The 14,626-nt window shown below is 39.1% G+C and overlaps 1 protein-coding gene across 1 annotated transcript in view; it reads left to right on the top strand.

Annotated features, from left to right (window-relative positions):
- RPS6KA2 (ribosomal protein S6 kinase A2) overlaps window positions 1-14,626 on the top strand; it is a 156,516-nt gene that overhangs the window by 109,475 nt on the left and 32,415 nt on the right. The window contains exons 11-12 of the mRNA XM_082302880.1: window positions 4,939-5,003; window positions 12,789-12,891. Of these exons, the coding sequence (XP_082159006.1) occupies window positions 4,939-5,003; window positions 12,789-12,891 (168 nt within the window). The remainder of the gene's footprint in view (window positions 1-4,938; window positions 5,004-12,788; window positions 12,892-14,626) is intronic.

Raw genomic sequence — 14,626 nt, 5'->3', positions numbered from 1 at the left:
GTAGATAAAAGGACTGCTTCAGCCTTGTGAATTTTAGCTTTTTCTGGGAAAGGAATAATAATATTTTAAAAAAAAGTAGGCTTAGACATCCAGTTTTGAAAAATCTTTGGAAAATTAATGAAGCATGCTAAAACAAATGGACTATATTATGGATCAAACACTTGTTTTCAGCCATTGTTTCATAAATTTGCAAATCTGGAAATTTCGTTTAGTTCCAAAATCCAATTTTAAACATTGACAAGATAAAAGGCACTTCTTGCCATTTGATTTTGGTATCTTAACAAACAGAAGTAAAGATTGATGATGTATTCTGAAATTTTGTTTTGAAGATTTGGATTATCAATGGAAGAAATATTAGGGTTGAAGCAAGTTTGACAAGACTGAGAAGAAATTTAGTGATCTGGTTTACTTGCTTCTATTTTTAAGTCTGATGCCCGTATTAATATTGGTGACAAATCTTTAAGGAATGGAAAGTCTTCCTTTGCTATCCCTGGTTTTGGGGACTGTCTGTTCTTTTCTGAGCCTATTTGCTGTACAAATAATCTGCATAGCACTGCTTTGGTAGTATTGCTCTAAGTACAACAAATTTCAGATTATGGATAAGCATAATTTTAAATTCTTAAACTAACTGAATACCCAGGCAAATAAGGAGTAAGCACTCAGAAGTAAAGCTTTATGATGAAGGTGTTAGTTCATTACATTGTCTGGAACTTAGGCAAGGGACATGCCCTAAGGCCTGGATCTGCTCAGGTAAATAAAATATTTATTATTTAAAATGATTATTTTAAAAATACATATTAAAATGTATTTTATATTAAAAACATATTATTTAACAAACTCCCTGCGCTGCTGAGCAGTATAAAGTGTCCAGAGTCCTTATAATTGAGAAGCTTGGCCAAGAAAGTTTAAAATAAAAGCATATGCCAGTAGGGTCAGAGTAAAAGCCAAGGAAATCATTACTGTTTTCTTAATCCCATATTCTCAGGGAAGATACATTCTGCTTTTTCACATAGAAAACTTTGGGGTTTTGCTTTATAAAATGATGAATTTAAACAAAAAACAACTTTCCCCTTTGTTAGAGCAACTGTAAAGATTTCTTGTAAACCTTAGAAAAGTACTTCAAAAAGTCTAGCCCACTAAAAAGATTCTGAAGCTGTGGAGACACTAAAATTTAATTATCTGAAACTAAAATTCTGGAAACTCTTCCTGATGAATTTGAATATCCAAGTAATCAACTTTCAAATTTCATAGATCTCCTTTCTTGCCCTTAATATTTCAAGGCTCGTGTTGTCCATAATGATTCAATAATCAAAACCAATTAAAAATAGAACATTCTACTCTTACTCTTTACAGGCACTTTTATTACAGGCATAAAACTTAGATAATTAAGTTCTCACTTACTAATATGAGGCTGCTTTTATATAAATGCTTGCACTCTATAATGTGTTTAAACTGGCAGTTTGATCTGAAAGAATTATTTATCTTTTCAGACCCTCATGGAACTAGATGGCACGTAAGAATATTTGCAGGCAATAGGTTTGGTAGTGCTGATTATTCTTGACTGATAGGTCTTATTGCTGAATTGATGTTGAAATGAAGTTAAAAACCCAAACTCACCAGAAACCTTGGGGAAGGTGAAAGGTTTGTGGTCATGCAGTGTGCTGTTTGCTGAATACCCATCTCTATGCCAAGAAATGTCCATCTCCATGAAGCAGGCCTTTCCAGTCATGACCTCTGTAGTGCTTTTCTTTTCTCCATGAAAGCACATCTCTTTTCAGTTCCCCTGTAGATTTGCAGATGGTAGATGAATGACTGAAACATGCTGAGCAAATCCAGGGAGACTCCAGCATAAGCACGGATGCTAATGTCTCCCATGGACTTTTACAGCGGGATCAGGGCTGTCCTTCTGGCTCCCAGAGCTGTTCCTGAATGCACCCTGGAGGAGGGCCACTTCCCTCCTCCAGCTGAGGAGAGCACCAGGCCACATGCTGCTGCCTGCAGCCACAGCACACAATCCAAGGAGGAGTTGTGGGCTACACCAGCAGGTCTCATGGCACAGAAGGTCAGGGAATAAAAACTGCAGGAAGTGCTAAACCTTCTCCATAGCATAAAATCAGTTGCTAAGAATTGGAAGTCATCCACTCTTTGCAAAATTAGGCTATTACCATCCTAAATTTCTTTAATATATTAAGCCCTTGCACTTAACAATATATTCCTTCTGTGCTGGAGCTGAGGTGGCCCCAACTGGGAAATGAAAATTTTTCAAACAAATGCCTGCCTTAACTACATGCTTGCATTTCTTACTGAACACTGCAGCCCTCCACTAAAAGAAGTAGCTGTGGGTGGACTTTTTTCTTGGTTCTTATTTCTGTGGGTTTCTGGAAAAAGGAACAACAACAGTAGCAAAAAGTGTGGCTTTCAAATAGACGGTCTGAAAAAAAGCATGCCATTCCCGACACACAATGATGTATCCATTAGCCTAAGCAGGAGGGAAAGAGAAGTAGTGCGGAAGGGATGGAGTGGAGAAAACTGAATGCATTAGCAATTTTCCTCAGTCTAGGATATGCTACTAGTGTCTTACAGTGTCTGAGCACTTATCCCAGTCCTGCAAAAATCAATCTGGCACTTGGGTTTCGTCCTGATGTGGTAAAGAGCATTTACTGCGCATTGCAGTTTCCAATCACCACCACTGACTCAAAGCATTTTTCACAGGTATTTCTTTTCTGAAGATTTGCTTAATGTAATTCTCTTCAGAGTAACTCTGTTGGTTTTGTGTTTCTGTTGGCATTGCTAAAATCAGAATGAAACTGCCAAGGGAATCTTGCAGACTTCAGACTGTGCATTGAACAAAAATATGCTACGGAAATCATAGAAGAAGTCTTTTTCTAAGACTTACTATTTTCTTGTTCTGTACCCATGGGCCATAAACAACTGCCATGGGGCATGTAAGAACAGGATAAACATATGTGTTGCTTCACCCAAATTTTCTCCTATTCCTTCTTTAAGGTCAAGCAAGGGATTTTTTGAAACTCTTGTGGTTTGTCGATGAAGTAATCTTCAACAGATTTCTTTTCAACAGATTTTCCTGGCCTCCCCATGGACCCATATAAGTATTTTACACCACGTCATCCTTTCCAAGTAATTCCACATCACACAACTGTCTGTTTCCTGAGGAAACATCTCCAGGTTCTTCTGAACCTGATTCCTGCTAGCATCGTTTAGTGATCTATTGTATACATCTTTGGTCATCTGTTTCCAGGATGAAAAGTCCGGACCTACTCAGTTATTCCATAACATTCCTCATTCATTCCATAAGCTTCCGTGTTGACCATCTTTGATTTTTCCTAACTTTAATAAGTATACCCTTTTACAGGGGGAGTGTCAGCTACAATCCATACTCCAGTTGCAGGAATGCAACAGACTTATATGGTGACAGTGCAATGATATTGTCCCTTTTGTCCTCTTTCTTTTTCCAAGGTTTGATTTCATGTTGTGTTTGCCTAGAAATGTCTGTCTGTCATAACCCACAGGCTCCTCAGTGGGGCTGATCACCTCTGAGCACATGATTTTGTATGGCAGGCTAGGATTCTTTACCCTCATGTGCATTGCTTGTGTTTGCCCATAGTGAAAGATTAATGGGATGGGGAATTAATCAGATCATCCCTCTTTGCTGTTTTCCAGCAGGCCTCACAGACAATTCTGCATGTTATGTTTACAAAGTGTTTGCTTTCCGTATCCTTTCATCAGTGAATGTTAAGCAGGCTGTAGGAAGCAGTTCCTGATCATTGCATTTTGACAAACATCAATAATGGTCTTGTACACAAGGAGAGCAGACATCACATTTTCCAAAAGCTTCCGTTGGCAAGGCCTTTGTAAAGCTGCTTGTAATGTTATCTTCCTGAAGTACAAGTACTGCATACATAAAAAACTCTGAGGTGCTGAGTGCCTCTTGCAAGGTGCGCAGGAATCTCAAATCCTTTTGGGAATTAAGGATGCTCAGCATGCTTGTAAAGAAGTAGGATGGGTCCCCTTCAGGAACTGATTCCAGAATTGCAGTGCAAAGCCTTTGCTTCCAGATTTTAATTTTCCTTGAAATGAAAATGAGAAGTGCTATTAATAAGGTCAAATCAACCCCAAAAATGGCATTCTAGATCCTCTCTGACAGTTCTTTAATTATTTCTGAGTACCTGTTTGGTTCTCTGATAGCACTGAAGCAAATAAATTGAGCTAAAGGAATAAAAACGTCAATCTTCAGTGAAAACATAAGGCAAAAGTAATGAAGGAATTAGATTCACTACCAGATCTCAGAAGACTTTCCCTAAATTTCCTACAGTAATGTAACAGAAATTTAATAGTGAAGGGAACATAACATAACACTGAGAGTGATGATTTTGGTACTCACAGGAATTTGAAGACAGTATTTGAAGACGGGGAACCTAAAACCCTGGCTTCCCTCAAATCATTTGGAGGCTTTTGGTATTTTGAGTCTATACTTGCCTGTAGTGCAGCTTTCTGTGCCTGTGGAGAACAGTAGCTAATCAAGGTTTGAAAGCCAGTGTGGATAGAAGAGCTGCCACTGGTGGAGCCTTGCCAGAGTATCGGCATATCCTGGGGCCTTTCCTGACCTTGCTGGGGCATGCACTCTGCTGTGGCTAAAATCCCGTCTCATGCAAAACCTTGGCAGCAGCCTCAATTAGAAAAAAGTAAAAGACCCTTGGGATCAAACTGTCATTAATGAAGTGCCTTTGTCTGTTTATGGGAGTTTATACTGCAGTGGCAGTTGCACCATGCAGTATTTCTTGACTAGAAGAAACGTTTAGATGGGGGCTCTCACTCTGTCAGAAGAAAAGCGGGGATGGGGAGGGAGACTGGAGAAGAAAGGTTATGCTGCTCTCTTATAAGCATGACTTCATTTTGATTCTTTCCTTCTCTTCTCAGGTGCTGGATTTGATGGAGTGGAAGAAATTAAACGTCACCCTTTCTTTGTTACTATAGACTGGAATGTAAGTGGAGCAGCATTCTTTTTCCTTAGCTGCTACATTTTTTGAAGATGAACTGCTATGCTTAGGAATAGGATTACGTTCTCTGACATTGAGAGCCTAACTTCAACACAGAGGAGTTAGAGCCTTCTCAGTGGGTGCCTATGTCCCTCTTGCATGCTTGTTAGCATCAGTGCTCAAAATTGGAACAGTTGATTAAATTAAATATGATTCAAGTAAGACATGTCAGATGTGATTAACAGAATGGTAAACAAGGATTTATTTTATTGCTAACAGCTAGAGCTCATAAAGGTGGTGGTACAGCTTATCTGAGTATTTGATTTAGACTCGTAAGAGGTTAAATCTCACATTTTCAGCATCGTATTTTTTCAGATTGACTTGTTCTTAGACAAACCTGGCGGAAAACATTTTTCATTCTTGATCTGGACATCTGCCAGTGCATCAGAGCTCCTGTTATCCACATCCTTTAGCATTTTCTAGTTTAATTTTATCCAGCCTATGTTATGATATTGTTGTGTCTCTTCAGTATTTAATGCATTCACTCATGAATGCTAGTACAATCAGTAACATTGATGTGAGTCTTACAATAAATTCTGGTAAAACTGCATGAATCTGTGTTACAGAGCCGTTCTCAAACTGCTGCTCAGGACTTTGCAGTAAAGCTAATTCTTCTGTGAGAGAACATTTTGTGGTGCCCAGGTAGCCTTTGAAAGGCCCACAAACCCATTTATTTTGGTAAAACTCCTTAGGAATATCTAATTTTATTTGCATGTTGAAGAGTTGTCATGATTCATAAACACATTAAAATATAATCAATGGAAGTGGATTTTGAGACTTTCCTATATAGTCAAGCTGACTTTTAGTCCCAGTACATATGTTCTCGAGTCCAGAGTCTCTTTCCTCTTTTGCTTCTTACTAACCATGAGATTCTGTATGAAGACTTTATATTTATGAAAACAATAAGTGAAAATAAAAAAATAGAGAATCCAAAAGACATGGGTTGTTGATTATGATTATGATTATTTAAAAATAATATTAATATAAATAAAAATAATATTATTTTCTATATTCCTCAGATATCTCCACAGTCCTCAGCTTTGCAATCAACATATAGGTCAGATGAATATGTCTTGATATAATAAGAAGCACTGGAACAGTGAGAGGGTTTTTCTTCTTTCTGTGTTTGCTAGTGGAGCAGCTCACTAACTCATCATAAATAAATGAGGCTCTGCATCTTGGAAAGGTTTTTGGAAAAGTCAATTCTGTCCCAGGAGAATATTCAAGACCACCTTCTGTCATGATAATTGGTGATTGCTTCAAGCTCCGTTCTTTAGGGAACAATTTCATGCCTGTCCTAAGGAAACTCTACAGTCCTCCATCATTTGAAAAAGCTCTTTTGGACAGGGAAATATCTACCACAAAGAAGATAGGTGTGCTTGAACGTGCCTTGGAGCTAGAGAGGAAGGTGGATTTAATTGCCCTTTGATGTGTTATCCAGCCCTCTAACACTGCTGTGAAATATAGCTGTAAAAATCCATTTTATTTCAACATAATTAGTGCTTTTTGCACTTTCTTGGAGACAGATCATTATTATACCGATCAGCTATCATCTTTGTAATATATTTCTTCATTTTATCCTAATTTTGCAATCACTCATGGAGATCTTGGGAGGCTTATCTTGTTCCAGCAGCTACAGTATTGGACATATTTCAGAGCAGTGTGAGCCAGCGTGGCCCTGAGCTGAAGCCAGGACTTTGACTCTCAATGATCATCCAACCAGTTGTTAACGTGTTCTCCATAGACAGAAACAGAACAGGGTCAGAGAACAGAAATGGATCAGACATAGATATTTAGCACTGGTCTCTGTACAGTTGCAGGAAAAGACTCCCTGGTGCCCTCATTTTGCTCTCCCATAATGTATACTGAATCTCCCACATCAGTTTGCAGACAGTCATCAAACAGCACTGCTGAGATGGGACAGAAATGTTGATTTACTTTATGCCTTGGTAATATAAAGACCTCAGAGAGCAAGAGGCAAGCTCTTTTGGAGAACTTCTGTGCTACCTTGGCAGCTATGATAGACAGGGCTGCTGTGACTGACAGCTCAGAAAATTTCAGCAACTGTAGTAAAACAATTCTCCACCAAAAGCCCCCTTATCATGAAGGGTAAGAATGGGTTAGTGTCTGCTAGAAATGCAGTGTGAAACAGGTTTGATTTTAAGCATGATTTTTCCTACACGAGTGACATGATAACCAGGAACAAAGCACCAAATTTCATCACCTAATTTTAAAGAGAGATTCAAAACAGAAATGAGTTAGCTTCTTCCTTCTAAGTCATGTGTGAAGTCTTGATGTTGCAGTGATATTAGAGTTGCAGACAGAACTGTGTGACTCGGGCTTTCATTTCACAGTATTTTCAGAGCTGTTCCCTTGGGTTTTGGATTGGAGCTGGTTATTTTCTCTGTCACTGAAGTGTTTACCTGTTGGGGCAGTAATCAAACATACACAACCAGATATAATGTCTGGTTTAGATGAACACAGCAAACACAGTGGAAACAGCATACACAGTGTGGGAATGGCCCCTGTCACAATGGTGCAGTTGCTGCTGCCAAGCGCAGCGTGCTGGTACCGTGTGACCACTGCATGCAGAGGCAGTAAGGGCAATCCTGGAAAACATGAGTGTGGCCAGGGAACCCTCCTCATCCCAGCCTTTCCCAGAAGCCACTCCCATGTTCCAGAGTGCCATTCTTCAGCAAAATCTCCAGCCACCTTAGGTTTAACTTCTGGCTAACTCCTCTGCTACATGAACTGTGGACAATCTGACACAGGATTTTTATGCCCAGACTTAAATTGTGGCATGAGACTCTGTAAGACTCACATTTTTACAGCTGTTGCCCTGTAACAAAGCCTTAAGTTCCCACTTTCCAGAGTGAAAAATAGCTGGAGGTTTCTGAAAGTATCAGTCTTGCTGCTCTGAGGCATTTAGTAGGGCACCATGACACAAATTCAGTAGATCTGTTGTTAAATGGATGGACTGTCTTTCATGATCAAGGCTGGAATGCTCAGGAAAGAGATTAGATGTCCAGCTCCTTGACAGTTTTACCTGCTTATTAACCTTGCACCTTCTTTTCTTCTTAAGCAGACCCAAAATGAGTTGACCTCAGATAATTTCAGTCATTGGTTCTGAGAAAGCACAGCCTGGTTCCTGATATTTTACCACTGTTTCTTCTTCCCAGGTCATGCATAATGAATTTCTGGCTTTTCATTGAAAATGAGAAATGAAATCCCTTTTTGCAGACTGCTGTCAGAGGAGTGGGCTATAAACAGTAGTTTTTGTTTAGATGACAGGCTAAATTGGAACTAGAGCAAATGACATGCTGGAAAACGAATTGTCAAATACAGCTGAGGAAAAGAGTGGGAAGAAAGTGGATTCCAGGTCTTTTTCCTTTAATATTAATCAGAGATTAAACTAAACTGAAAATGTGAATTATTTAATTGCAGATTTTAGCAACAGCAAAAATTAATTCCTGAGGTCTGAATTCTGCTAGCTCTTCTATCATTTGCAGGCAATAACATTGAGTCATTAATCTAGGAGAGGACAAGCATTTTAGAATGTAGCTCATCCTTTTGTCTGCTTATTGGATTTTCTATGACAGGTATATGTATCAAGGGAGTTTATTCTCACACTACAAGTGCATCACTGTGGAGGGTAGCATCTTTCTAGAAAGTGTCTAAGGAATAATTCAATTCTTCATCAAAGAAACTCAGTTGAGGAAATGACTAAATAGTTTTTAATGAAATTAAACCATTTTCCTTTTTCTGGTATTTGCCAGGCACATGTACAGAGCATTTACATCTCTGGGTTTTTAGGAGTGTGTTTTTTTAAAGATGATGAAAAATTAACTACTTATAAATAAGAAGAGAAAGAAACACAATGTTGCAGCATTTTATTACTAGTCTCTCTTTTGTATTACTTAAGTTCCAGCTGAGGAGATGTTCATCTGAAGATTATATTAGGGATCTGGCAACATATTTTAAGAAAAGGCCAGTGGCACCTGGATGAAAATTAGTTATTTCAAATAAAAATGTTTTTGTCTGAAATCAGAAAGAAAGTCAATAGAAGCTCATAGTTTCTCAAACTGCAATAGAAATGGTTTCTGGTTAATTCATAGGTAATTATTATCAAAGTCTCAGGAGGATGTGAGGGGTTGATAAGTAGTCAGAGGCATGGATATGTATCGAGGTGTGAATATCTACATCAGTGTTTTCACACCCTGGAGTCCATCTCCCTCGTTCTGTGGATTATGCACTCCCTCAGCACAGCCTTTGGATCCGACAACACTGTGTGATATGCAGTGATTCCTGTCAGTCACATTTTTCTGTGCTAAATCAATGCTGCGGCCAGTTTTAAAAAAATGGTGATGGGATGTGGGAGCTTATCCGTTACTGGGAAAGAGAAATAAATAATATTCTCAATAAAACATTAAGGGCTAAGGAGTGCAATTCTCCTTTATGGATGTGGAAACAATGTGGAAGAAAAAAAAATCTTAAGCTTCTTATACCTGTGCAAAATAGCAAATATATAATGATCCTAAGTACCCAGCCTGAAATTTAAATGCTCCAGTTAGCACTACCATATCCAAAGTCTCTTTTTGAATGCCTAATAAGAAGCCCTAAAACAAAAATTTGAATATCAGAACTGGAATTTGGACTGGGAAAACTGGGACCCTGTTCCCATTTAAACAGATGATGGAACTCACAGTAACTTTTGCATATGGTGCTAAGACTACCATGACTTAGAAAGTACATAACTGCTTAAACTTTACCAGAAGTTATGGCCAGCCTGATAGAAATGGTCAAAGGCAAGATTTGAAATTTAACTTGCTGTCATTTCCCACTCTGGTTGGTTTCTGTCAGAGGAGGTCAGAGTCAAGATACGTTATCCCTGAATAGTTTGGGCACCATGGTAAGAGATAATATATTAATACATTTCCTTAAACTAGAAATATTCTTGAAAGAAGAGGGATCTCAAATCCTCCAAGAGATTCCCTCTCTATGTGTATACAAAGCAATGGCTGTGATTTGTACTATTTTCTTAGATCAGCTTGTGTCCCACTGAGTTTTGCAGTATACAGGATGCAGGTTTCTAAAGGGAGAGGCTGTTCTGTCTGCAGCAGGCTTTTGTGTTTAACTCTGCTGGGCTGCCCTGTGGTTTAGTCATTTGGCTTTGGTTGTAATGGTTCACTCAGAGAATTGGAGCCAGTGTGGGATGAAAAAGTCCACAGATGATACTACTCTGCTTTTCCTGGTCCTCAATGGTTTCATTTAGTTACCCTATTCAAGAGCTTGGGGAAAAAAGATGTTTTAGGCACTTTACCTTTTGCTGTTCTGGCGTCTTAATTTTTGCTGTTCTGTTGTCTCATTTTTATCACAAGTGAGTAAGGAAATGGAAAAGGGAGTCATTGGGGTTGTGCTCAAAGGAGTGCCTTTCACTCACACAAGCAACTTCTTCGTTTCCATTCCCTCCCAGAAAGTGAATTTGTGATTATACATCTTTAGGTGGTGTGTGACTCATGCTGAATCTTAAATCCCTCCCTAGCAGTGGAGGATGTGGGTTAGGGATTCAAAATACAAATGTAGCTCCAGCAGCACTTAAGAAACTACAGATGGGGGAAGGAATTAAGAGGCCAGAGAGAATATGGTTACGATAATGAAAAGAGAGTGCAATTCTTGAATGATGTACAGCTCTGAAACATTTTCCAATTTTTGGACCTCACAGGATGAGCTGTGCAGTTGTTTCGGGGAGGAAGCATGTGCATGTGACATATTTCTTTCTACAGTGGAAGAACTGCAGTTCTGAAATAAGACAAATAAAGGGAAGCTGGAAGCAAATAGCTTTCTCAAGGTGAAATGCTAGGAACTGAAAAAGCTTTAGTAGGTGCTGAGTTCTCTTTTAAAGTTCTGTGCAGACAGAAAAAGATGTATGTTAATTACTAGGTTGATACTCTTCAGCTGATGAGTGACACTTCCTGCTTAAGATTGCAATTGGCTTTTAATTATTTGGAAGACTGGCTTTCCATTGTGGCTCACAGCAGTTATTCATCTCCTTTCCTCTCCGAAGATATGGAGCAGTTTTACGCAAGCAGGAACTTTTTATGGTGAAATGGCCATTAATTATTGCAGTCATTTCCAACCTCACTGTTTCACTTTCCCAGGGAATAATAATTCAACCACAAATATATCCTTTATGTTAAGGCTAATACTATGCTACAGAATTTTCTGCTTCAAGAACCTTTATTTATCAATGCAAAATCAAATTCAAATTATGGTGATGTGTATATATCCTAGGTTTGACCACATGCTTTGTATTACAGAAGTTAATTCACCACAAAACGCACAGTTAAAAAGACTCTTCCTGCACGCAAGGAGCTGGACAAGCATTTAGTAATCTCCATTAAATATTTTGAAAAATCAGCTCATTAGGAAGTTTTTTAAGAGCTAACCTAAAAATATGTATTGCAAACAGTCATAAAGTTGAACTCTCCAGTTCTTATCTTGACTTGAAAGTTTGGATTAAATGTTACATTTATGCTCAGACATGTTAATTGTGGGGAACTGTCTGTGCCAACTAATTCAGCTCTTTGAAACCTGAGAACAAAAGCATTGCTAGAAAGGAAATGCAGTCTAGGGACTGCAACATGGGGCAGGGAGTCAAACTGGAGCTCTGTTCCCCGTGCTGCTATCAGCATGATGTTCAGTTTTGGCCATTTCAGGCAGAGATGGTGCAAAGATGGCTGAAATCATTAGGGCTCTTTCCATTAACCTCTGTAGGCTTTGGATCAGATCCAGACATCCTGCACCTCAGTGTGTGTGTGTGTGTGTGTGTGTGTGTATGAATGCTTGCAAAGGAGCATGGTGTAGAAATTTCTTAAAGATCTCTGAGAATGAGTAAACAAGCCACAAAGTCCCTTGCAATAAAGGTAGGATGCATTAGGATGAACTTATGGTGCCTGTTACTTAGGTGATCCCCTACATGACCCCTCAGTCACCAGCAGAAACTCACACACCGAGCAGTACTTACCTGTTACAGACCTTCCTCTCTTCCTTATGTTTTACCTTGGTTTTGCTCCTCAGTTCAAGCCACATGTAGAGCTTCAGTGTGATTCCCCACCCATTCCCAGTGCTTTCTCCCTAGCATCTTTTGATGGGAATTTCATGTAATCACCAGCTGTAAACCCCCTTCCTTTTTACCAGGTATGCTAAAAGAACAAGTCTCTTTTTTAGGTTGTAAGGACCAGGCAGCCAAGCCTGTTGCTCAGCTCAGTCTGACAGCATGTCAAACATTGCTGGTTCTTGACAAATAATAAATGCTAAAACACTCATGGCTTCCTAGCAGTTCTTTGTGCTGACTGCCATTGCTGCTCTGCTGAAGTCACCCTGTTTCCTGGTCTTACCATTGCACACTCCAGTCCTGCCCTTAGACCAGTGAATTTCCAGATGCCCCAGCTGGAATACTGTTCCATTCTATGGGCTAAATTTTTGCCAGGATCATTTGTGTTTATATTCAGGATTCCAGTAGCTAAATCTGCAGAGACCATGCAGAGCACAGATTTTAAGCCAACCTGTCAAGCAGGAGCCAGAACCATGGATACATCATCCTTTTCTGTCAGTCCAGCAAGGACAGCATGGAGCTGAGAGAGGACACCCTAAAGGAAGCAGGGGAGTCTACCTGCAGATGCTGAGGGTGTAAACGTTGATGTTGATTGTGATCTGTTCTTCTCCTTGTAGAAACTCTACAGAAAAGAAATCAAGCCTCCTTTCAAGCCCGCAGTGGGGCGGCCAGAAGACACCTTTCATTTTGATCCAGAGTTCACGTCTCGGACCCCCACAGGTTAGTAAGGTGGCACATGGGTAAATACATCTTTTCAGTTAGTGAATTCATTCTTCCTTCCCCTCCCTATTCCAACACAGTCTAAAAGTCTGATCATCTGTGGCATTACAGGGTTTTGCCATATCCAGCAGGAAGCAAAGACTGTTTTTGCTTTTCCAACAAAAGAAGCTCATAAGTATTTCATCAGCTTCACATTAACTTGTCTTCAGGAAGGACAGATTTCACATTTTTAAAAGCAAAAATAACTATTGCTTTCCTATTTTATTACTCATCATTGCTTACACTAGCTGAATTTAACTATTTTAAGTTACCTCGGCTTCAAAGAACTTTGCATCTCTGCAAGTTAGTATGTAATTATATATTGCATAGATGTTTTAATTATGACGTCCCACAGACTATGGACTGTTGGAAGTTAATGTGCGGTTAAAAGCAATGAAGAATCTTGAAGTTCTCAGGTCAGCAGAGTTATGCCAACAGGAAATTTCGCCCACAATATTTAGAAAACGCTTGCAGAGAGAATGTTGTTCCTGTAACTTCTATTTCCTAATAGAAATACCACACTTTTTACTCTATATACATATGAAGGTGACTGTTGCACAAAACTCAATCTTTCCACTCTTTTAAGTGGAAAGCAAGAATATCAATAATGTCAGAGTGGTAATCCCATTTATTTTGTTGCCTCCTGCTAGACATGGATAAGTTACGTTACATTTCTGCCTGTGATATTCCTGTAAGTAATAAGTACCTATTTATGCTTTCTAAAGTGTAAGAATTGAATTAGTTGTTGTTTGTAAAACACTTTGAAGATGGTAAGCTCTATAAATATCATGTAGTATTGTTGAAATAACCAAGTATAAGCTTCAACCCTCAAATTGCCCCAGAACTGTTGTAGTGAGAGGGAAAGATCTGAGCTTGCATTATGAAAATGCCTACATTGTAACACGTGAATCAGAGCTGAGATTTCCAGCAGTTTTTGTTCAGGCTTATGACCTACACTATTTTTTCTTAAAACTAGCCCAAACTTTTATTCAAAGCCTGGCTCAAACTTCCTTTCACGAGGTTTGAAATAATGGTATCTACTTCAAATCTTTTGCCAGTCAGTTCCTATTTTTTTTTTTTTTCTGCAAGGTTGTGCTGACTTTTGCAAGCTATAAAAATACTAATTCTTTTTTTTCAAATGGAACATCCCCACCTGTCTCCAGTATATTTTGGTCATGTTCTGATATTCCTATTCCACTGCATAGAAGCATGATCTTTGGTAACTAGACATCTCACCCATCTGATTTTAGCTTTAATTTAGATTTCAGAGGAACTAATTTCTCTGAAATATTGGAGACTGCAAGTGAGTCTGGTCTTGAGAGATGTGTAGTCTGGTGCTGCCATGGGAAGTTCCACTGATGTGCAAAGAAGCATCAAGAGTTTGGATTGCTTTGGAAGCTCACACTTCATTCGTTTTCGTAATGCCTGGGGCTATATTTTACACTCTGCATGTTACTGCTGTTGCCTAACTAAATTTGTTATTTTGTACAAGACACTGACTTGGAAGATTTGTTTTGGGGTGGTGGCTGGGCTGGGGAGATGGCCTGCCTCAATTCTGCTTTGGGCTACCATGGGTAGTGTCCTGAGAATCAAACCATGCCTTTTCAAAATAGGTGTAATTGGAAGTGTGAATCCATTTGCACTTCCAGAGTGATGGAAAAGCCCTGGCAGAATGGAAGAATATTTTGCAGCCCCT

Source organism: Coloeus monedula (genome assembly GCF_965178545.1).
Source record: "Coloeus monedula genome assembly, chromosome: 2".
Classification (NCBI taxonomy): Eukaryota; Metazoa; Chordata; class Aves; order Passeriformes; family Corvidae; genus Coloeus; species Coloeus monedula.
This window is presented reverse-complemented; position numbering and strand designations above follow the sequence as displayed.